Source organism: Protopterus annectens, chromosome 11.part0, assembly GCF_019279795.1.
Source record: "Protopterus annectens isolate FY-2018-M chromosome 11.part0, PAN1.0, whole genome shotgun sequence".
Classification (NCBI taxonomy): domain Eukaryota; kingdom Metazoa; phylum Chordata; order Ceratodontiformes; family Protopteridae; genus Protopterus; species Protopterus annectens.
In genome coordinates, this window is record NC_056745.1 from 1,173,921,182 (window position 1) to 1,173,947,428 (window position 26,247).

General features: G+C 40.7%; 1 protein-coding gene across 2 annotated transcripts in view; it reads right to left on the reverse strand.

The window, feature by feature from the left end:
* The window catches only part of SRPK2 (SRSF protein kinase 2), a 3,154,866-nt gene that overhangs the window by 515,410 nt on the left and 2,613,209 nt on the right, over positions 1-26,247 (reverse strand). For both annotated transcript variants that reach the window (XM_044088527.1, XM_044088528.1), the window contains exon 14: positions 2,925-2,994. In XM_044088527.1, the coding sequence (XP_043944462.1) occupies positions 2,925-2,994 (70 nt within the window). The remainder of the gene's footprint in view (positions 1-2,924; positions 2,995-26,247) is intronic.

Below are 26,247 nucleotides of genomic sequence, written 5' to 3' on the forward strand. Positions count from 1 at the left end.
CCTCCCTCTTGTCCATGGGAAGGGTTAGGCCTAATAAATAAGTCCTCATTGCTGGAATGTAGATGAGGACACAGACCAGTGATGAGGTTGCCTACATGATGGGGACTACCTAGGAAGGAGAAACAAACTGGCCTGGCTGACAAGGGAGGCGTGGGGAAAATAAACGTCTGCTGCAACTGGTGGCATACAATGCACATTTTTCCTCTGTATACCCATAACTTATGCCATCCGCGGTGGTGCAGCGGTAGTGTTGTTGCCTCACAGCAAGAGATTCTCCTGTTCGATTCTCAGCTGGAGTGTGGGGAGTGCCTTTTGTGTGGAGTCTGAATGTCCTCCCCACGGGGTGGGTGTTCGAAAGACATGAGTAAATGGGTGTGCCTTCATTGAAGGTAGAACGTCGAGCTGGCACCTCGGCATTTGTGAAAATCTACTGCCAATCATTAGTGGACCGGAGTTCCGCTGTGGCGACCCCTAACCGGGAAAAGCCGAAAGACAACAACAACAACACTCATAACTTATGCCAAAAGATCGGATGACTATAGATGTTTAGGTTGTCTTCACATAAGCATATAAACTTATGTTCTAGTACTGGCAGAGCACCATGTCAGCTGGGAGTGAAGGAGGAAGCAACTGCTGCACTCCTGAGTTAGTATCCCACAGAAATGATGATAAACTAAAGTTCCATTTACCTCTTCAGGAAGAGCTCAAATGCCAATATCAAAATAAAGACACTGAGCTGACTATCATGCATGATAACTTATTCTACACACCATGCAGAAAAATAGAAAAACACACCAACTCTTTGGCAAGAACGCTTTCTGGATGTTAAAGACATCATTTGACTTGTTCAATGAAAAGATGAGGATTGACTGCTGTGTTTTGTCCAAATCTTTTTCAGTCTCTATTTCTGAAAATGGAACTAAATAAAGGAAATAATAGGCTAGTCAATTAATGTTAATACAAACCAAAGAAAAAGTAGCTATGAAGATACTTCCACTCTGGGAATATATAAAAACGAGGACAATCTATCTTCCTCATCTGCTCTTTCTTATTCTTTCATTCTCTTTTTTCCTTTGTAGTCTCCTTTCTTAATTCATATTCCTTCCAGTCTGATTCTGTGGCACTGCTCAACTTATTTACTTAGTTATCACACCTCGCTGTACTTAATTTGCTTATTTCTACAAATGGTTGCTTACCTGTATCACATGCAGACATTTACACAAAATGTTCATATAAGCATTCACTTTCATATTCACTGCAGCAAAATGTAAGGAAAAACAGGCAAGCATGACAGGAGATTAGCTACAGAAAAAAGTGTTTGGTACTTTGAGTAATAATTTTTTGTCATTTGCTGATACAATTTATTGAGAAAAAAGCCACAATGCGAAAGTAATAGCAGACAGTCACAGTTCTTGGTGACTGTATATTAGCTGACAGAAAGTCAAGCAGGTAGCAACACAGTAGTAGGTAAGAGGTTATCTGTTATGAAATGGTGTATATTTCAATGGTATGTGTTAAGAATTAGAACAAAAGCATACAATGATGTTAAACCTAACAGAAATAAGCCCTTGCTAGTTATCTGTTTGCTAAATGTTTTAACTGGATAATTGCACTGAACAAGAAAAAAGAATGTAGAATATGCATTTTTCGTCAGATGAAATTCTGACATAGGAATAGGTTTCTGGCTATACAGCAGTTGTGTGAGGGACTAGGATGACAATCTGTAATGAAACAGAAAACTCCAGTGTATTTTGCAGCAATGCTTATACAAAAGGGTATTTGGATATCCTTTTCCTGACTGCCATTTGCAGTGCAGTACTGCACATCAAACAACATTTGACATCAAGTCATCTGGCAATGGTTCAAATATATCAAAGTCAATATTAAAATAATGCTGTTGTTTGTACAAGTAACCACTGGTGTAGCTTGGCATACAATACATAAGGCATGGTGCACAAATTCATTTTGAGAGGTAACATTCTGACTATCTCAAAGGCACAAAATGCCCATACTCAAGTTACATAAATGATACAAAAAGGGTGCATGTGAACCAGCCAGGAAGGTAAATCTATCCACAGTGATGTATGTATGACCTATTAATTGGTGGCTAATTAAAGGGCTTTAATATGAAAACTGTTACGTATGGCTGCCTCTTAACATATTTAGGATACATGATATATCTGTGAAGAAGCAAAAGAGTGGTGGCTTGCTGTACAAATCTGAAACTTAAAGCTATACCCCTACATCACTCTAACTTGCAGTGTACCTCACTTTCAAACCAATGGTCATAGCTCTCAACCACTTTCTTTAAATAAGAAGCTAAGCCAAAGATAATCAGAAACAAAGGCCCAGCATCAAGGGCACATTTTTAAATTTGACAGTATTCAATCAGAAAATGAACACAATAAGGGTATTTTAGTAATATGCATTTTCTAAAATTCAGGCATATAAACAATACGTTTATAAATTATTTATTAATTTTTATCCTCTTCACTTCATCACCAAATCACAAATTTTATGAGGGAGAGAGCAAAAATATGAGGTCAAATGAGGAACATCCCTGAAAATCAGAGACAACTGAGAGGAATGACCACTGATCAGTTTGAAAAATTTATCTTGTGAAATGATAACATACTAGTCACCAACAAAAAGAATAGAATGACAGTTAATAAAATAATTTTAAAATTACCACCCACAACTTAATAGATCTTTATGCAAAAGTTACCATAAACAGCATTCTTACAAACTGTACTTTTTAAAAGATAAATTACACCAAATAACAGCAGTGCATTTTGCAATAATAAGCAAAAAAAAAAAAAAAAAGCACCCAAGATGCAACTTAACAGCATGCACTACACGGTATTCGTTTCCTGACACCAGTGGTCACACACTATAACTCATGCAAAAACAAGTTATGTGCATACCTTCATCTCTGGAATAGTCCTCCCCTGAGTGAGGTTCAAACAAATAATCCCCTGTTGCAAGTTCAAAGGCCTATAAAGGAAAGAAACATGATAAATAATTCTACACAAAAGCTCTATTCAGTCTAAAAGTAACATACATAAGAAAAATTACAAAACTTAATATGCTGTGACAGAGGAAGGAGGCTGCTCTATGAGGACAGACACATAAATCCAGAACAGGTAGAATACAGTCTGTGTTGCCCTACAAACAGGCTAGTTTCAGCTCACCTGGCTTAAAGTAGGATGCAGGAAAACAATAAGGAAACTAGCCTAGGATATAAATATTACGAAAAGAAAACTCTCAATCTGTGCATGTTCAGTAACCTGAAAGTAAAATCAGAGCTTCTGTGGAAATCATTGTATTAAAAAAAACTGTTTTTAAATCCTTTGAAGAAGTTAAAAGACTTCTAGTGTGGAGAAGACTGTGTTGGCAGTCTTAAAGAAGACAATTGTTTTCATTTATCTGCGCAAGAACTTAATCAGGCTAAACAAGAAAATAATCAAACATTTCATTTTTTTAAAACATCTTTAATAAATCATCACAGTTTAAGTTGTTAATACTGGTTTACATATATTAAAATAAAATAAAATCTGAATAGCAGTTTCTATTGTTATTGTCAACAGTTTGCGTACAACCTTTTTTAACAATTTTCATTCATTCAGACATTAAAATTGTTCGGTTCATGCATTCCAGTAAACATCGCTTACCCTTCTTAACATTATTCTGTAATCACTGTTCCCATAAATTCCTTTTATTTTTAGGAAAAGTGGTCCCTTCTTCTCCTTACTAAATATCTCAATTCAAGTTCTTTTACCGCCTTTACAAATCCAGAACTTCCTTTATGCTGGATACAGATTCTGATTTCTATTTTCTAGTAACTGCTTTTCTGGCAGCCAAAAGTATTAAACTTAGTAAGGCTTAACTATGTCTTGGGAATTCAGATGTATATCTCATCGCAAAAGAATAATTTCCTAAATTACAAACCATTTGTTCTACTAACATTTCTAATGCTCTGTAGGGAATTTTTAAAAATTATTTCATTCAACCGAAAATATGTTCCAAACTACCTCTTTTTTCCTCATTATACCTCCAGGATTTGTTATCACCTACGGACAATCCCATGAAATGCACTTGGGGTATAAAAATACCTATGCAAAAAATACCATGCAAAAATCCAGAACCATCTGTACTTTGTTACAGACTTGGGAGTTTTACAAAATTTCTTTTCATTGTTCCTTTGTAAAACTGCCTTTCCATTCTCTCTTCCCAAGCACTTCTAACTTCAGCCGGTATTAACAGTCTAGGGCTTCAAACGACTTAAGCTTATCCGAGAATAGCGGCGCTACTCGAGTATGCAAATAAGGTCAGTGATAGTCATTTGTGATGAATAAGGAAAGGCAAAGTCATTTTTGAAACACACCGATTCCTTGAAAGAGAGTAAATTGTATAAAGTTCAGCATTAGGAAGTTCCAAATTACTTGGCAAAAACCTGAGGGTTTGTGTTAATTTTTTTTTTTCAAATACCATCGGCAATCATGGCTAAGTGCAGTCACACTTAAAACATTTAAGGAAAGCTGTGGACTGTGCAGCAATTAAAAAAAATTTTTTTTTGTAAGGAAAATGAGTTTATAATATTTTACATAGGGGGTATCCTTATGCAGACACCATGATGATTTCATTAAAGAATAGAAAAGGGGAGACAGGAAAGACTGGGAAAGACTGAAAAAGGGGAGACAAATGGGAATACAAAAGGAAAATATCAATACGGTTTGTGCTGGAGGAGGAAGGACAGGATGGGCACTATATTTTTGTCAGGCGATAGACCCCCACCCCCCTATTTCTTGAAATGTTTTAATATGAGAGGGTAGTGTGGGTAGGAAATAGGTAAGAAGGTGTAGGAGAAAGGATAAGGGAAGAAGCGCTGAAAAAGTGGTAGTAGGAGTCCCAGTCCACAAAGCTTCAAACTTATCTATTTCCAGATGGTGTTGCAGTAGAGGACCCCAAAATTGAGGAGGTAGGGGCCTGTGCTGGTGCAGTAGTCAACATCAGCTGGGAGAGCAGGTCTTCAACAAGATGAAGAGAGGCTTCAACTGGCTGAATTCTTCTGTCTACTACCTCCACCAGTACCATCCTCTACCAAGCTCTGAAAGCTCCTTTTGTTGAGGCTTACTAGGATGCCTACAGAACCACTGCCTTCACCCTGACCCTGCAAGGATGCTCCTGGATGGGCAGAGGTATGCATGCCCTAGCCTGGGAGGTACATGCCCGTCCTGCTGCAGAGGGATTTGAATCTGTAAAGAAAGGAAAATAAATGAGATAGAAACAAAACAATAAGGGATAAAGAAACACATAACCAAATAAGAAAAACAGAGGAAAAAGGGGTGGGGAAAAACATAATAAATCCACACATTATGTTTACATGCCATTTCATATACTACTTGAGCTATTACAGTAACATCTTTACTGAAGTAAATCTTGTGTATGGGATGTGCTTATGCTTACAATGGGAGCACTCATTTTTGGAAGTACTTGTTAAGAATGCAATGAACAATGCTTATGCATACTTCAGATAAATTCATATGGCAAGTGCTTGTGATTTCTTGAAGGGGAATGTGCATCTCTCAAGTTCTGTACGTACAATACATTCAATACAGTACTAAAAATAGTGTTTGTAATTATTAGAAGCAATTGGTTAAAAGTAGAATAGTGCTGTTTATATTTACATATTTGTAAAATTAGCTTGAACTATAATGGTTTCAACTGCATTTCTTCCATCTGCAAAGCTATAAAAATATTTCCTTATGACCAATTTTTTATGCTTCTTATACACATTACAAACTAGTAGAATTATCTTTGACTTCAGTTATACTCACCAGAAGATTCAACCAGCCTTTCTATTCTTTGTTGTTGCTAAAAATTATAATCAATCACTTCTGCTGCTGTAATTACAAGATTAGAAGACAATTCTTGTTTACCTGTACTTGCAATTGCACTATATTTATCTATCTATATAGGTTACCCTCATAAGCACAAAAGTACAAAAGATGGAGACCTGAATGCTGAAACTCCACAATAGCAAAAGCTGTAAAAAATGATCTGCAGAACATTGACTGGGCAGGTGGCTTATTGCATGAGATTGCAGTACAGCTGAGTTTGGGGTTTTGTCCATTCCCAGTTGCAGTGTGAGCTCCTTGTCGGTATGTGTAATGTGCTGGGAGTGCAGACCCACATGAGGTGTGTAGGATTGGGGATTGCCCCCTGCAGAACACCTGGATAGTGCTTTTGTTCGCTTTGTAGTGCTGTGTAGATGTCAGTTCTGTAGTTCGCTATTTTCAGCTTTTGTTATTATGTTTCAGCATTCTGGTCTCAATCATTTGAAGTTCATTCTTCTGTATTTTCGTGCTTATGAACTAGACCCATATATATATATATATATATATATATATATATATATATATATGTGTGTGTGTGTGTGTGTGTGTGTATATTTCTGTCAAAGCAATAATTTTTTTTCTCTTTTCTTAGATATGCATAGCTGTATGAATTTCTATAATACTCTGCTAATATTCCCTGTCATGCACAAGAAAAATAAATGTATGAAATGTGTGTGGAACTTTATTTTCAAAATACTATGCAGTGCATGTAACACTGTAGTCAGGTAAAACTTATTCACAAGCACAGAAATGTAGCAATTCAAGGAAGTTTGCATTCCCTTTGCAGTACAACTACCAGATTTGATAGATAATGTTGAAGTAAAACATGTAAAATCTGCACTGGTCATTCACTTGGCACAGCAACCCCCCCCCCCCCCCAACCTCCACTCTAACTAGGATGTGGTGTCTGAAACATCAGGTACATGCAGGTAGAAATACTTTTGAACAAACTCTCTTAAACAACTCTTTTAGTTATAATTCTATGGCCTACACAAAACTGGGTTCATATAATGTAATCAAGTTCATGTAATATTAACACATTTTAATGTGTAATTGTAATTTTATTTTCATTATTTATAATCCCATTAACAAATACTTTGTATCGAAACCAAGTACATGAAATTTATCGAGCCAAATACACAGATTATTATTTTAATAAACATATATATCACATTTGTATATGGTTTGAAAATCTGTTAAAACATTACTGATATCCATCTTTCTTTTAAAAAAGATGTGGTGATGATTTCCTCTGCATTTCATAATAACATTAAAAGTAATGTTCTCAGGTTCATCTACCTTACTCAGAAAAGACTCAATGAACTAGTGAACATTAAGAAACAAAGTTGTTTTACTTACTATAGAACAAGCAGTCCCCAAATTTATTGGCAGGATCTCTCACCCACAACATGTTAGTACCTCTGCATCACAAAGTCAAGCAGAAGCTAATAAGCCACTCATATGTACACAGGAGGGACACCCCTGCACATCCCCACCAGTATTGCCAAATCGCAAAGAACACTGATGATGATGGCAGACATTCAGAGTTCACAGTGTCTACACTGACACCTTTACAAGGGGGAGCCAGATGCAAGAATTTCTTAGAGCTATCCAAGGAAACACAGAGCACTGGCTGTCCAACAGGAAATATGCTGTGAAATTGTTAAGGCTCAGACAAGTGCCACACAGAGACAGCTGTAAATGGTCAGAATCCTCCAGGATATGCGTAATGATTTGCAGAACTACTTGGAAATGGCACAGAGTAGGGATAATGCCATTATCACACTGATAACTGAAACACAAAAGGCGGATGTGTGTCCATATTCATTAAGGATATCCACACCTCCAGGCTAGTTGCTCAGCATAATGCATCCGAGGTTATCCAATTGCAACTAACTCTGGGCAAAACTGCAATCCAAATTGTAGCTTGCTACAGATCCCCCACCATGCCCCAGGATTCCCACTCCTCTTTTCTTGATGTACTGGAAACCAACCAAACACCCTAATAATGGACAACTTCAACTACCCCACCATTAACTGGGAAAACTACTCAGGTACCAACTCCTTAGCTCAACGCTTTCTGGAATTCATAAACTCCAATGCCCTGGATCAACTTATCCACACCCCCTTCAGGGGCAACCATATCCTAGATCTAGTCATTACCAACATGAGTGACTGGTGTTCCACACCTGAAGCCAACTTCTCGTTGGTCCGATCCGACCATAAGCTAATCACCCTTGATATCCACATCCCGCCCCTACCCCCTCATTAAGGAAACCACGGTAAAAATTTTCTCCAAAGCCAACTTCATGCTTCTTAAGACAGAAGTGGTGAACTTCATGACACCCATGCAGATGGACAAAACAGTTACAACTGCTGAATCCTACACAAATGCACTCTATAAGCACTTACACGAGTGCATGGACCGTGCTATCCCAAACAGAACCAAGACGCTATCCTCCAAAAAAAGGAAGCCAATCTGGTGGTCCCCTGCCATAAACAAACTGTACAACAGAAGGAAGAAACTGTAGCAAAAGAGAGTAAAATCTCGAGTTGAGGAGCTCCCTGGTCAGAATCAGTAAGAAGCTGAGATCCCTTATAAGATCCTCCAAAGCTAGCTACGAAAACAAAATCACCACTAATTCTAAGGACAGCCACAAAGCATTCTATAGCTATGTCAAGAATCTCGATGGCAACACCCAGGTCTGCTCTGAGTTACAGCACAACGGCACAAAAATTACAGAACCAACTGATATTGCCAACATTCTGGCAGATAGTTTCAGTGCTAACTTTACCCCCCACCCCCAATGGGCCCATATCTATACAGGAAGAATGCAGAATCCCTGTAATCACAACTACGCAGGTAAAAGCTGCACTCTCTAAAGCCAAACACACAGCATCCATGGGACCGGACAACATCCCAGGTTGCGTTTTACACGAACTTCAAAATGAACTGGCTCCTCACTTAAGCACCATGCTCAATAATAGCCTCACATCAGGCTGTGCACCCACTGAATGGGGCACAGCAACAGTTATCCCACTACACAAAGGGGGAGCCACCACTGATCCCGGGAACTATTGACCTATTAGCCTGACAAGCCTGGTCTACAAGGCCATGGAACGTATCATGGAACTCATAAACAAAGACATTGGTAACCTCCAAACTCTGGATCCCACCCAGTTCGGGTTTGTGAAAGGCAGATCATGCCTCCTGAACCTGATCGACTTCCTTGAGGCAGTCACCAAAGCCATAGATGAGGGTAAGGTGGTTCACACAGCCTATCTTGACCTCGCCAAGGCTTTCAACACCATTCCCCCATTCTCGACTATAGCTAAACTTACTAAACAAGGTATAAATCCCTACGTCACAAGATGGGTTGCCAACTGGCTCACTGATAGAACCCACACTGTAAAAGTTGCAGACTCCAAATCTGACCTCAAAGCAGTGACAAGTGGAGTACCACAGGGTTCCGTCCTGGGACCTCTCCTGTTTGGTATCGACTTCTCTGAAGTACAGGCTAATACAGAAGGCCTCTGGCTAACGAAGTTCGCAGATGACTGCAAACTAGGAGCCATATTCAAGTCCCCAAATGATGTGGGCATCCTACAGAAGGGCCTCGTTGAGACAGATGCCTGGTGTCAGAGCCATGGCCTCAAGCTCAATGCCAAAAAGTGCAGTGTCATCCCCTTTGGGAGAAACTCTGTACCCATGAACTACCACATAGGCAGCAATCTACTTAACACCGAATGTTTGATAAGAGACCTTGGGACCCAGGTGGACAGTAGTCTCTCCTTTGATAGTCACATCACCACAGTAGTCAGGAAGTCCTACGTGGCACACCTCATCATAAAAGGGTTCTCATCCAAGAAAAAAAGAGGTCATTGTTCCCCTCTACTCAACACTCATTAGACCCATTATAGAGTACAACGCCCCTTTTGGAATGTACCTCACAAGACATCTGCAGCAGCTGGAAAGACCACAGAAGTACCTCACAAAGAGGATTACTGGCCTCAAACAAATGCCCTACACTGACCGCCTCAAAAAACTCCAGCTTTACTCCATAGCATATCGCCTACTCCGAGGTGATCTCTACCTAACATATAAAGCTATGTCAAACCCAGACCTGTTGGACATGCTACACCTAAAGAAATCCCAATCCCTCCGAGCTACATGCCCTATGGACCTAAACCTTGTCACCACAATAAATAGGACATGCTGGAGGGATAGATTCCTGTCCCAGAGACTTCCCATACTCTGGAACAGGCAACCCATCTATGTCTATGTCAAGCAAAGTTCTTCATTAGCACTCTTCCAAGAAAAATCTTGATGAGTGGATGGGAAATAGGAAATGCACCCTGGGATCAATTCCGTGTCTCTGCTTGACAGTGGCACAGGACAATAACTTTCTTGGGTGGCGTAAGCCAGGGAACCTTGTTGGATAGGCTTACATAGGCCCTTAGGCCAATAGCCTAGTACCTACCTATGAACCTTTGCATAGTATTGTGGCACACAAAGCATCAGTGGCCACCTCCATTCATACACTAGTTAGGACATACCAAAGTAAAGCTAGCATCAGTCTTCCAAGGGGCAAATGACAGGAGTAATGTCTGGACATGTGTGGGGAGATCACATGATAACACCGTTGCTTCTTAGGAAAGTAATGTAAGTAGTCAAGGTGAACAAGCACAACATATGTCATGGAAGCCAAGCCAGCATTCATCTACACCTAGCAGAACTTCACTCTCGAGGTCACGAGCACTGTCACACAGCACTATCAGATCAGTATCAGCAGATCACATGCATCAAGTAGGCTATGACATCTGACGCACTCACCTTACAGTTCCCATGGTAGCCCCTCTTCAAAAATCACTTGCACCAGCAACTAGCCTATCTACAGGAGATACGCATGACTTGTTTGATCTTGAACTACTGTGAATCAGCTTCAAAGACACAGCTGTATTTTTAATTAGAATGGGGGATGGAGAGGACCAAGTGTGCAAAACTATGCATTTCATCCCTGTGCAACTAGTAAGTACACCATCAATGAAAGGTTAAAAAAAATCAATGCTACATAGAGTAGCAATCCTACAGGTAGCAGTTATCTACAACATAGAAGCAGTAATGCACAAAAATGTTCAGGAGAAATTTATAAACAAATGACAGATTAAAATTAGTATCCTGCCATGTAAACTTACACTGCTGCCACTTCACCCTCCCCACTGCATAACTAATGATATTTTTTTATGTTTCTGAAGTCAGAAATTATTGTGTATGACCGCATAAAATTAATCTGATGTGCAGTACCACAGAATAATCTGAGGAGAGATGGCACAATATACAAAAGCAGTATAATACATTTTTATTGAATTTGGATTGTATTAACTCAAGATATATTTCATTGTTGCCTATATTCGCTACTTGTATACTTAAGTAAGCAGTACAGCAAAACTTATTCATCAAAACACATAAAAATTTTATTTACTGTTTTATATGATGCCTTGTGACCTCACTGAACAGGAGTCAGTGGACACTCAGGCATGCTTATAAGTAACAATAATATGAGTAACTTTCCTAAAACGCAATAAAAAATATTTTAAGATAACAAGAATGTCAGATGAACAGTGACAGCAGACCATGCACCACACAGAATAGCCCACAGGTATCACTGCATGCATCAATTATACTCTGTGTTTTTTTTTACAATAAATGAAACACTAACCAGAATGTCATGGTCCATAACTGTGGGCTAGATGCTGCTTCTTTACATGTGCATCCACATGCCATCCATGAGCTGGCTGCATGGGATCCCTTACTACTACCGCCAGCTGGTCATCAGTAGTTGTAATGGGACTGTAACTGGAAGCTGCAGTGACATTATGGGTCACTGCACCACCAGACCAGTCCATGATCATTTTATGGAGAATTCAACATGCACTAAACATCCTGCACACAATAGCTGGGTCATAACGAGGGGCACCCCCAGACTGACCCAGACACTTCATTTGAAATGGCTCTTCAGAAGGCCAAAGACACTCATGATGACAATACAGGTCTGGGGCAGGGATTTGTTATATATCTCCTCTACAGCTCCACTTGGATTTCTCACTGGTGTCATAAGTCATGGCTCCAGTGGATATCCAGCATCACCTGAAAAAAAAGAGAGAGAAAGAAATGGGGGGGGGGGAGATCAACAAAAACATGTTTAGTATTTAGCAATACATTTTAATGCGGAGAACTATTTAAATGCAATATTAAAAAAGTACATTTCTACTCAACAAGATGACCACTGGGCATCCTGCCATGCAGGAAGAAGTAGTAGTCAAGCTAGTGTGTGACAGATATGGGAATCATGTGTACTTCCAGGATGCTGGGCACTGATGGTGTTGCACCCACATGCATCACATATTACTTGTTAAGTGATGGAATGATAGCACTTCCTACTGTGGTACTACTACACCTGTGGACCAAAAGGAGCCCTAAAAGCAACACAGGTGTAATCTATCATACAGAGCACCCCAGGGGAACATGCCAGCTCATAAAAGGCCCTCATATTCCTGGCTCAGTCCTGAGGTGACACCGGGAAATAGATGTACTGATGCAAATATGCCAGGAGTACATCCAGGAACTGCTGCAGTATCCTTGAGACAGAAGCCCATTAGATCTCCATTATGACCCCAGTCTGTCTCTGGAAGGTATCCGTAGCAACTACAGTGAGGGCTATGCATACCTTAGTGTACACAGAGTTAGGAAGTCCATGCATTCCTACAGTGCCCCTTTGGGGGTTTAACACACCCACTAAGTCTCTTATAATATCCCTGTCTACTCTGAACCTATCAAGGATTTCACTGTCAAAGATATAGTGAGCTACCCTTTGCTTACATTTTTGCCTTATTAGCCAGCGAACACTGTTGGGCACAAGTGCTTTTGGCCCAGCCAATGTAAGCAACGTAAATTTAGAAATAACAAAGCCAGCAACAAGGGAAAGCATTTTCGCTGACTGCAGTCCTGATAGATTTGGTGAGGCTTCTGTTTATACAGTGCATCTGTGACCAGCGTGGAAAAGCAAGAAAATATGACTGCGACACACAAATGAAGTACATCATATTTCATTAGTATACAAAGATTTACATCATTCTTCATTTCCATCTCATTATACACACATTTGCATAGGTACACTTGAGGTCACCAAGCTTTTATGCAAATTACCTGTATGAATTGCAGCTCATCTGTGTTTTGTCTGCGAACATCTCAGATAGGCTAAGCAAATTTTTGTAACTGACTATGAATACCGGCCTTCACCTGATGGATTCTTATATATGTCATGAAATATTTATACTTCCTACTAATTATCCATTTTCTAATGACAGCTTCTGTTCTAGATTCAAATCTGCACTCCTCTATCCCTTTTTCCTTGCGTAAACTTTACAAATGCTGTATAGTGAAGGCAATTTCTAATGTACAATCAAAACATTTGCTTAGCCTCATTCCACTACTCTTCCAACCCAAGTTATTTGCTTCCAATGCCTTGGTTGCTTTGCTAATTTCTTCCAATAAACTTCAACCTCCTCATGCCTATTTTCTATATCACTTCTTGCAAACGGTCCTGTTGGTAAAAGCTCCTTTCTCAATTCCTTTGATGGCTTAAGTTCTTCAAATATTTTCTTGTTACTTTATGACTATAAAATTCTGTATGGTTATCCTCCTTAAAGACTTACATCCAATATTCTAGCCTCTCTTTATCTTTCAGATTCCCCTCTCGCCATCATCATTCTTTCCCACTTTTATAATGCTCTGCTTGAGTATGTATATGAGCCTTAACTACCTAGCTCTAAAATACCCCTTCAATGGGAAACCGTAAACCACCTGATTCTAAGGGGAGACCATCTATCACATTTAACTCTTACCCTCTTCTTCTCACACACCAAAATTCCTTCGACTCTTTATTAATATAAAAGGGACTGAAAATATTTTCACTGCTAGTATCTTACTATACAAATCCATAACTTAGAGCTTCCAGTTTCTTAGTGTTTGCATTAACTTTTGTTTAGCTTTCTCTCACATATCCTTACATACTGTAAAAAAACTTTTTATTCTATAAACCCAAGTATTACCTCTTATCACGGGGTCATAAGTATGAGTACTGATGAACCAAATGCATGTGTGGTTCATAGTTTTCTGTTGCAGCCTTTGTTTTATCTTCACATATTTTATATCCTGAGAAGAACTGAAAGTATCTCAAAATGTTCTGTATCACTGAAATGTCCTTTTTGGATCTATCAAGTACAAAACAACCATCATCTGTAAATAAAGCTAATGTTTCCTGACTACCATACCAATTATATCCTTGAATTTCAGGATCCCTTAATTTCTTTATTACCAGCTCTAAATATAAAGCAAAGCAAAATAAGTGGTCAATACTAACATGGGCGGCCGTAGTCAACTCCTCCCTGGTTAGATCCGACCACAAACCAATCACCTTGGAAATCCAAAACCGCCCCCCCCCCCCCTCCGCAAAGGTAACAACCATGAAAAACTTCTCCAAACCTAACTTTGGGCTCCTAAAAACAGTGGTGGCTAACTTCACAGCACCCATGCAAATGGAGAATAGTTGCATGACCACCGAATCATACATCAATGCACTGTACAAACACGTAAACAAATGCATAGATCTCGCCATACCCAATAGAAACAAGATGCTCTCCTCCAAAAAAAGGAAGCCAATCTGGTGGTCCCCTGCCATAAACAAATTCTACAACAGAAGGAGGAAACTGATGAAGAATAAGGTGAAGTCCCGAGACTGGAAAAACTCCCTTATCAGCCTCAACAAAAAGTTGAGATCCCTCATCAAATCCTCTAAAGCTAGCTATGAAAACAGAACTGCAGCAGATATGGAATTGTAAACTGCTGTAATTTTTTGTAATTGGAGCTTTTCTCCCCAGGACTCCATTGAAAACGGGTTCTTATTGGCCCTATGGACTATCCTGGTAAACCCACTGCAAATAAATAAAATAATAAAAATAAAATTAAAGACTTCCACAAGGCCTTCTATAGTTATGTAAAGAACCTCCATGGCAATACCCAGATTTGCTCTGAGCTACTGCACAATGGTACCTCCTATACCAAGCCAACAGATATTGCCAATATACTGTCCGACAGATTCAGTGTCAACTTTACCCCCTCCCCCCAAAGGACCAATCCCAATTCCAATATATTGCTAGGCACCCAGTATTACTGCTGTACAAGTTAAAACAACACTGTCCAAGGCCAAGAATACAGCTTCTATGGGACCTGACAATATCCCTGGCTGTGTTATACATGAACTACAGAGTGAAGTGGCACCTCACCTGTGTGCCCTGTACAATCACAGACTCACCTCAGCATTTGTCCCTACTGAATGGCGCACTGCTATAGTCATCCCTCTCCAAAAAGAAGGATTGACTACAGACCCTGGGAACTATCGCCCCATTAGCCTGATGAGTCTGATATGCAAAGCTATGGAACACATCATCATGGATCTAATAAACAAGGATATAGGGAATCTCCAAACTCTGGATCCCACACGGTCTGGTTTTGTGAAGGGTAGATCGTGCTTGCTCAACTTGGTCGACTTCTTTGAGTCAGTCACCACAGCTGTGGATGAAAGCAAGGTGGTTCATACAGCCTACCTTGATCTCGCCAAGGCTTTTGATGTCATTCTCCACTCAGGAATCAAAGAAAAACTCACTAAGCTAGGCATCAACTCCTATATCACTAGGTGGGTTGCAGATAGAACCCACAGTGTGAAAGTAAGACTGCCGACTAGTCACGAGTGGAGTCCCACAGGGTTTGGTCCTGGGTTCTCTCTTGTTTGATATCTACTTTTCTGAAGTCCAGGCCAACACTAAGGCACTCTCGTGGACAAAGTTCTCAGATGATTGCAGTTGGGAGCTATTAACAACTCCCCAAGTGATGTTGACATGCTACAGAATGGCCTCAATGAGACCAACGACTGATGTCAGAACCATGGTTTTAAGCTCAATGTAAAAAAATGTGTTATCCCTTTTGGGGAAAAAACTCAGTCCCCATGAATTACCACATTGATGGTAGTCCACCGAACACAGAAGGTGTTATAAGAGATCTGGGAACACAGGTTGACAGCAACCTCTCTTTTGATCACCACACTGCCACTGTGGACAGAAAGTCCTTCTATGTGGCACATCTCATTACTAAGGGTTTTGCATCCAGGAAGAAAGAAGTCATTGTCTTCCTCTACTCTTCCCTCATTAGGCCAATCATCAAGTACAATGTCCCATTTGGCATGTACCTCACTAGACACCTGCAACAACTGGAGAGGCTGCAAAAGTACCTCACAAAGAGGATTCTAGGCCTTAAACACTTATCCTATATGGAGAGACTCAAAAAATTCCAACTATTCTCTGTCTCATATCGCCTATTTAGAGGCGATCTCTGCTTGACTTACAAAGTCATGTCTGACCCAGCTCTGTTAGAAATGCTACATCTAAAGAAATCCGAATCCCTCCACACCACATGCTCCAGAGACCTCAACCTCATTACCACAATCAACAGAACATACTGGAGGGACAGGTTCATAACCCAGAGACTGCCCATGCTATGGAATAGACTTCCCATACATATCAAGCAGAGCACTTAGGTTCATAGGTTCTTACTAGGCTATCTGCCCTAGGGCATTTATAAGCCTAGCCAGAATGTGTTTGGCTTTCGCCACCCATTTTAAATTAATTTTGCTATGCCCTTTTTCGAGGTTAGTATACTGTGCCTCTGTCTAACAGTGACACAGACGTGATACCTGGGTTAAACCTACGATCTCCCATCCACTCATCAAGATTCCTCTTGAAGAGAGACACTGAGGGACTCTGCCTAACCTGGACTGGGATTTTATTCCAAAGTGAAGGGAGCCTCTGGGTTATGAATCTGTCTCTCCAGCATGTCCTATTTATTTCAGTGCTGAGGTTCAAGTCTCGAGCGTAGCTCGATGGGATTTGGATTTTCTGAGGTGCAGCATGTCCATTAATTCTGGGTTGGACATGGCTTTATACGTCAGGCACAGATCACCCCTGAACAGGCGGTATGCCACTGAGTAGAGCTGGAGTTTCTTTAACCGGGCAGCATATGGCATCTGTTTGAGCCCTTTTATCCTCTTGGTGAGGTACTTTTGGGGTCTTTCCAGTTGCTGCAGGTGTCCGGTAAGGTACATCCCAAAAGGGGCATTGTACTCAATTATGGGCCTGATGAGGGATGAGTAAAGAGGCACGATGACCTCCCCTGATCTAGATGTGAATCCCTTCATGATTAGGTGGGCTATATAAAATGTTTTTCTAACCACTTTGGCCACGTGGTTGTCAAATGAGAGACTGCTATAAACTTGGGTCCCTAATTACTTCTTCTGTACTTAATGGATTACCACCTATGTAGTAATTTGTGGGCACTTTGTTTTTGCCAAAGGGGATGACTATACACTTTTTGGAGTTTAGCTTGAGGCCATGGCTCTGGCACCAGTTGTCGGTTTCTATGAGGCCCTTTTGGAGGATGCTTGTGTCGGCTGGAGAGTCTATTATGCGCCCAGTTTGCAGTCATCTGCGAACTTGGTCAGCCACAGTCCTTCCGTGTTGGCCTGTACCTCCGAGAAATATATACCGAACAAGAGAGGTCCCAGGACTTGAGCCATGTCGGATGCCACTTGTAACTGGTTTGGAGTCTGACATGGCTCCAGCAATTCTAACCATGTGGGTTCTGTCCTTGAGCCAGTTTGCAACCCATCTAGTGACATAGGGGTTTATAGTTAAGCTGGTGAGCTTATCTATAATGCCCGAGTGGGGTATTGTATCGAATGCTTTTGCGAGGTCCAGGTAGGCTGTGTGGACCACCTTCCCCTCATCAATGGCCTTGGTGACTGTTTCAAAGAAATCAACCAGGTTTAAGAGGCAGGATCTGCCCTTAACAAAGCTGAACTGGGTAGGATCCAGTGTCTATAGGTCCCCAATATCTTTATTTATGAGGTCCATGATGATCCTTTCCATAGCTTTGCAGACCAAGCTAGTCAGGCTTATGGAGCGATAGTTTCCAGGATCCGTTGAGGCACCACCTTTGTGGAGAGGGACCACTGTTGCTGTACGCCACTCTTTGGGTACATATCCTGTAGTAAGGCTGAGATTGAACAGTAGTTTTGTTTGGGTTTAGCTCTTCTTGGAGCTCATGTAGGACGCAGCCCGGGACACTGTCTGGTCCCATTGATGCTGTGTTTTTTGCTTTGGAGAGGGTGGCTCTTACCTGAGCATCTGAGATGTAAGGGGGGTAGCACTCTGCTGGGATAGATATTTTCCCTTTTGGTGGGTAGGTGGGGGGGAGAGAAGTTTGCGCTGAACCTGTCTGCTAGGATGTTGGCAATGTCTGTGGGTTCGGTGTATTTTTTGTCATTTTGGACTAATTCTGAGCATATCTGGGAATTCCCACCCAGGTTCCTAACATAACTAAAGAAAGCCTTGTGATTATCCTTAGTGTCCTGTGCAATTTTTCTCTCGAAGCTGGCCTTAGACGATTTTATGAGTGCCCGTAGTTTTTTGCTAATACTGATCAGAGATGCCTTCCCTTTTTGGGATTTTGCTCTATCATTTAGTAGCTTCCTCCTTCTACTGTATAGTTTGTTTATGGCTGGGGTCCACCAGACAGGACGTCTGCCTTTGGAGGATTGGATCCTGGTTTTATTTGGGATTGCATGATCCATGCATTCCTGAAGGTGTTCATAGAATGCATTTATAAAGGATTCTGCGGTCTGGGCCATATTTTCCACAGGCCCGGGGGCTTTGAAGGATTCCACCTCGGTTTTGAGGAGTGTGAAATTTGCTTTAGAGAAGTTTTTCACTGTGGTTTTCTGGGAAGGAGGTGGGGTCGGGATGTGAATATCCAGTGAGATTAGTTTATAGTCTGATCTTACCAGTGAGGGATACACTTCTGGTATGGAGCATAGAGTCCCCATGTTGGTGATGATCAGGTCCAGTATGTTTTCCCCTCTTGTGGGAGTGGTAACAAGTTGTTCCATAGCATTTGAGTTTATAAATTCTAGGAACCTTTGGGCTAGGGTGTTGGAGCTAGAGTAATGCTCCCAGTCTATGTTTGGGTAGTTGAAGTCGCCCAATATAATGGTGTTTGGAGAGACCTTCATATTTTCCAGTGTTCTCAGGAAGGCTGAGTGGGGTTCCTGGGTTTGGGAGGGTGGTCTGTAGTAGGCTATAAACTGGAAGGCAGTTTTACCCACTGTTAGTTGCACATGGATAGTCTCTGATGCTTCGTGCTGTGCCACCAACCTGGAGGTGTGGGTATCTTTGACGAATATTGATACTCCCCCTCCTTTTGTGGTTCAGTCCAAGTTTTGAGGCCGAAAAGCATGATATGGGATATAACCTGGTAGTGCTGGGGTGCTCTCGGGAGCCTTGAACCAGGTTTCTGTTACTGCACAGATATCGATGTTCTCCATGCTAAGGAGAGCTTCGAGTGCGTGCATCTTGAGGTTTAGACTTCTGGCGTTGAGTAGCATTACTCTTAGTTTCTTATCCCTTGTGATACCTATGGAGGTGGGTTTGTCTTTTGAGCCTTGCCTAAAAAAGGCACTATGGGGGTAGCAAGAGCCTTTGCCAATATCCGAAAGCCCAGGGGTGACAGGTGCAAGCCGTCCTTAGCGAAGCAACGTGGCTTGTTGAGCATGTCATCCCAGGCTGACAGGCATTGATCCCTTTGAATGACACCAATACTTAAGCCAATTGTTGAAATTGATCATCTTGTCTTCATATTGTGGCATCATTCTTGGTGAGAGTAAGATGCTACTCAAGGTCAGGGTCATACCGGCCTGGGCCACATGCTCAGAGAGCTCCTCTATGTCTCTTTTCATGTAGTCCAGGGAGATACGTCTCAGGTCATTCACACCAGCATGGACAATGACCGAGTCATATTTGTACTTGCCTTGAAGTGACCTGAGTGCTTGTGTTATGTGGCGGATCCTAGTGCCCGACAGGCAGCTCACCATGTCCTTCTCCTTGTTCAGCCTGGTGAGCGGGACGTAGTGTGCCTGATGATAGAGTCACTTATTACAAGTGTATCAGGTGTGCTGTTTAGCCTTAAGGGCTGTGACTATTCGGCACACTGGCTTTGTGAGCTATGTGTTGCACGTGTTTTGTTTTGGGGTAGCGGTTGCTTGGGTGTCTGCTCTGGAGGTCTCTGCTGCTTAGGCAGATTTTTATTTAGAGCCTCCGAGTATGTTTTTGTGTGTTTATGTGTTTGGGTTGCTGTCGTGGTAGGTCTATGTGAGACTGGAATTGTAGTGAGTGCGGTTTCCTTCTCCTCCTGACTGGTTACGCCAGTACTGAGTTGAGAGAGCTTAGCCTCCAGTTTGGCTATATGAATGCATCTCTCACATGTGTTGGAATTTGTTGGGAGGAGGAGAGGGTTGTCTGTGTACATGAGGCAGTTGTAACATTGCCTCAAGATTCCCAGATTCACCAGCTGGACCGGAGTGGAGATTGACAACTGACCTTTGGACATGCTAGAAGAGTATTGGGAATTCCTTTATAACTGAAAAAAAAAGGGCCAATGGGGAACAAGGTACTCAAGGGGGGTTTGTGAGGGTGTAGTGCTTTTAATTTTTTAGTGCTTTTTAGTACTTCACTGACCCTCTTCAAGAAAAATCTTGATGAGTGGATGAGAAATAGAAAATTCACTCTGGGGATAACTCCAGTGGCTCCACATGACAGAGTCACTGGGAACTAAGGTCAGGTGGCACGATGCCAGGCTAATCCTATGGCTAGGCTTGTAAAGGCCCCAGGCCCATTAGCCTAGTACACACCTATGAACCTATGAAAAAAGAGGACATCTCTGCCTGATTCCTCTATTCAACCACAGCTAGTCAGACAGGAACCTTTCCACTTGACTCCTGTCTCTGATCTTTCATATATCCTCCTTGTTAACCCTATAACTGTACCAGTGAACACAAATTGTGTCATCATACACATAAAAAATCCCAGCTGATTTAATTAAATAATTTCTCTGCATCAAGATCCACCAAGAAAAGTAGCATGTTCCTATACTCCGGCTACCTCTGGATCACTACTGTTCTATTAATATTGTCAAATGTTTGCCTCCTCTCCACAAAACCACAGTGATCTGTATCTCAACTTCCATAACACCTTTAGCATTCTCCTAGCTAGTATAGGTATAAGCACATTAAAATAATGGCTTAAATTTGAAATGGGTCTTTATGAAGCAGGTCCTGAAAGGTCTTTACCCTCTTTGGGTCATTCGCTACCATTTTCTTCAAAGATGCTGGAATGTCTGCTCCTTTTCAAATATTGATAAACCAAGCTTTCTACGTCTTTAGAAATGTCTTTTTCCAATTTTCCACAAGAATACCATCTAGCTGTTCCTGGAGCCTCTTCCTGTTAATTGGTTATACATCACTGTTATTTTCTCTTCTTATATCAGCTAGTAATTCTTGCACTTCATTTCCTCTAACACTGGTATAATTGTCTCACAAATGTTTTCATTTTAGCTTTTCTTGGTTTCTTAATTCATATGCTTTATATAAATTAAAATTTCTGAATTACCCCTAATAACACTATAGGATCTTTTTATTTTTCTTATGTTCCCTAAGTCTGTCCAACTATTCTGACTTCTGAAATTTTTACACTAAAGTTTTTGCACCGTAGATTAATCAAAAACAGTTGTTAAATCCTTACAGAGTTCTTTGTCAGAAATATTGGGTGAGCAAATGGGCATAACTAAGGAAATTATATTTTGAGTTGGGATACAGGATCTGAATTACCTAGACATAGTAAGGCCTTGTTAAGTTTAATTCTGGCAGCTGCCAAAAAGCAATTATTAGACAATGGAAACCAAAGACTAAACCAACTGTATTTGAAGTATTGAATATTTGGGACCTTTAGAAAAGGGTAGGAGGAAAAAATGGAAATTGTGGGAACAATACATGCATAATGTTTTGGAGAAGGAGTGAAGTTTAAAGGGAGAGTGTCAAAGATGCAGCTTCCAGAACACCTTTTTTTCACTAATGCATAATTTAAGTAGCGTAAAGTGCACCTGTGTCATGTTTCTGCACCTTTCCCCTTATTTTTTAAACAATTTGGCTCTTTTTACTTCAGGAGCATCCCGCTCTCAGTCTGGCTCGGATAGCACCACCCACATTGTGACATCAGCATACACACCCCTTCCCTACCCTCAGCTTTTTAAATTAAACCCTAGTCTGACATTTTCCAGGATTATTTTCCTTCCCTTGGGAAACTGAACACAATTGTACTGTGGTTCCGAAGCATTTTGGCAGACTGAATAACTTACTTGGTCAGTGCAAACTTTTATGTCCCGATCCCTTACTGTAAGTATCGGGATGGAATGCAACATAAAGAGAAATGTTGCTGATCATCAGTGCTCTTTATTATATAGCACTCTAGCTGAAAACCGGACCGACATACTGTTCTGTGTATGGTCTACACTTCTGCAGCTGTTTGCTGCATTGTAGCTGTTTGTGAAACTTTTTTTTTTTTTTTTTTTTTTTTTTTTAACTAAAATCAAAGAGCTGAAATGAAGCTCTCTCTGCAGGGAGGTATACACTTTAGTGACAGGACTGTCTAGCTGCAAATGGGCATAAGTAAACCTTCAGATTTCAACAGCATTGAATGAGTTTCTGCAGGTATTCAAACAGAGAAATGTTGCCGATCGTCAGTGCTCTTTGCTATATAGCATTTTAGCTGAAAACCTAATCCACAAACTGTTCAGTGTGTGATGTCTACACTACTGCAGCTGTTTGCTGCTTTGTAGCTGTTTTAGAAACCCTTTTTTTTTTAATGAAAGCTGAAACTGAAGCTCTCTGTGCAGGGAGGTGTACAGTGTAGCAAATCGGCTGCCTAGCTGCAAACAGGCTTAAACGAGCCGTGAGATTTCGGCAGCATTGAGAGCGTTGCTGGCTCTATAGAAACAGAGAAATGTTGCTGATCACCAGTGCCCGTCACTCATTGATTTTAGCTAAGACCTAAATGATGTACTGCTTTGTGTATGGTGTACACTATCGCAGCTGTTTGCTGCATGGTAGCTGTTTGTGAAACATTTTTATTTTTCCTAAAACCGGAGAGTTGAAATGAAGCTCTCTCTACAGGGAGGCATACACTGTAGCAACTGGGCTGCCAAGCTGCAAACGGGCATAACTACATTTTCAGATTTCAGCAGCAATGACAGATTTTCTGCCTGTGTGGCTTACTAGAATAAAAAGATTTTATTTAACTAGAACCAGAGAATGGTAGCACTCCATGCAGCAAGGGTATAACCTGTAGCAACTGCAGACCACCAGTAATATCATTTTCTTTTTTTTTTTGGTTATGTTTCCTGCTTTGAGTAGCATCATTTTAATGGCATTAATTAAAATGTTATATCATTCTTGTGGGTTTTAATGTTTAAAATTCTGGCAATATGTGAATAAGATTAAAACACCTTGTAATATTTCTGGGGTCCTCTTGTCTGTAAAATGATACACAGCATGTCAGCCATACCTCTCAACGCATAGAGCAAGAAATCTGGACAAAGACATTTACCATATCAAAAGCCTCTGAAAGGTCAGTGAAGAGAGCAGAAGAGAGGATGTTGTTATTACAGTTCTTATAAATGGAGTCGGTGAAAGATAGGAGAGCGGTGGTGGTACTATGAAATGGCCTAAAGCCATTCTGGCACTTAGCCAGTATGTTGTGTTTAGTTAAGTGGTCTAATAGCTGGTCGTGAATGCATTTTTCCATGACTTTTGCTAAGGGTGATAGTAGAGCTATTGGTCTGTAGTTAGAGTAATCGTTGGATTTACCACCTTTATGTAGGGGGATGATGTGGGAGATTTTCCAGATGTCTGGGATGATTCCCTCATTGATGGTTCTGTTAATTAGGATGGATATGGGAAAGGCAATGGCTGTGGCTGATTTTTGCAAATATTCAGAAGGTAAATGGTCGGCTGAAGGAGTACAAGGCTTAAGTTTTAGTAAGATTTTGTAGATGAGAGTGGTTGAGATAGGTTGAAATTGGAATGTTGGTAAAGATCCAGGTATAGAGGTAGGGAGCCTTGTGTTGTCAGTGGAAAGCTGACTGGCTAGAGATTGTATGGTCTCTGTGAAGTAGGTGTTGACGTTGTTGGCTGTTTGATGTGGGGCATTATGATCAGCATCTTGAGGGGATGGTGTGCTAGAGTGGCCAGGGTGAAGGAGTCTATTTATGTTAGTCCAAAATTTCTGTGGATTCTTTTGGTGCATTTGCTGTAGTTTACAACAGTAGTTATTTTTGTCAGTGAGTATAGCTTTTTTTGTTATATTTCTTAGCTGTCTGAAAGTTTGTTGTTCAGGGGAAGTTCTGTTAGCTCTCCACTTAGCCCATGCTTTGTTTCTAAGTAGAATTTTCTGTCTGGTTTCTTTTGAAAGCCAGGGGGCTGGTTTGGATTTCATTCTAACAGATCGTTTAGGTGCGTGCTCATCGAGGATTGCTAGAAATTTAGAGTTAAAATATTTAACAGCCTCATCTAGTGGGAGTATTTTTAGAGGTTTCCAGTCACATGCATTGAGTTCATTTTGGAATAGTACAGGGTTGAAGTGTTTCTTCGTTCGTGAGATCCTATAAGTAGGGGTGTCAGAAATGTCATTCTTTTGTCTTATAATGTAAGTTAGAGTATGATCACTTAGATCATCTGATAAAGTTCCTACATTGTAAGTATGTGGATGTTTATTAATAAGTATCCAGTTTAAGGTGCTCTCTTTTTTGGTTGGTTTGTTGATTCTGGTAGTTGAGATGATAGTTTGAATAAAGCCATATAGATTAATATGTGAGGAAGGGTTATTAGTATTGATGGTTTTCCAGTCAGTGTTAAAGTCACCTAGTATTATTGTTTCTTGTGGGTAAGTAGAGGACACCCAGCTAAGAATATCTTCTATTATAATGTTGTTATTACCGGGGGGTAGGTAGATACAGATGACATAAAGGGATTTGTTAGGGTTGATTTGAAGTCTGGAGATCAGGACTTCAGCCTTACTGTCCAGAGGTGGGTTATAAGTTATAGAGGAGATCTGTAGGCCATTTTTATATAGGAGTGCTACTCCCCCACCCTTACATTTTAAGCGGTCTTGTCTCAATATGTTTTTGCCTGGGGGGATAATTTCGTTATCCTTAGTTCCAGGTTTTAACCAAGTTTCTATAAGGCAGAAAAACAAATGTATCTGCTTTTACTGTATTTGTGTTTCTTCCTACTTTATTTTGCTTTTGCGTCATCTTAATAGTACTCAATTGTATTTATTACTGCTTTGTGTAACTCATTCTAAGCCTTTTAGTTTAAGCACTTGGGCTTTAAACCAGTTGTTTTACATTAAGAAGGTTTGTGGTCTGCACTGTAGTGGCAGAACAGGTAGCTTACATCCTTCTAAGTTGGGAACTGCTGATTGAGGGGCTCAGTGTCTGTTATGCTAAAAGTGTATTAATTCTGGTTTAAGCACTTGGACTTCAGGCCAGTTATTTTACATTAAGAGGGTTCGTGGTCTGCACTCTTGTGGGAGGAGAGGCTGGACTCTGCCCTTCTGAGCTGGGAATTTCTGGTTAAAGGCTTATAGTGCCTGCATATTTGAACTGCTTCTTACTGAAAATGGTACACCTTGTTTGCTGTAGCATAGACTAGATCCAGGCCTGCTGAATCTAGCTTTGTTTGTATAACTTGAGCACTAATCCAGGCATTCTTTAAAGTATTCAGTTATATTTATTACTGCTTGGTAGTAACTTGATTAAAGTGTAGCTATCATTCTAAGTCTTTTGGATTAAGCACTTGGGCTTCAGACCAGTTGTTTTACATTAGGGAGGTTTGTGGCCTGCACTGTGGTGGCAGGACAGGTAGTTTACATTCTTCTAAGTTGGGAACTGCTGATTGAGGGCTCAGTGTCTGTTATTCTAAAAGTGTATTAGTTCTGGTTTAAGCACTTGGGCTTCAGGCCAGTTATTTTACATTAAGAAGGTTCGTGGTCTGCACTTTTGTGGGAGGAGAGGCTGGACTATGCCCTTCTGAGCTGGGAATTTCTGGTTAAAGGCTTATAGTGCCTGCATATTTGAACTGTTTCTTACTGAAATTGGTACACCTTGTTTGCTGTAGCACAGGCTAGATCCAAGCCTGCTGAATCTAGCTTTGTTTGTATGCTTGTTGTTTGTTTGCTTGTTATTTCCCTAAAACGCTAATTCCACTTAAAACGCGGCTTTTCAGTGCTTCTGTGGATCCCTAGTGATATCTGCATTGCTTACTGTACTTATTTCCTTGTTTCACTTGAAAGA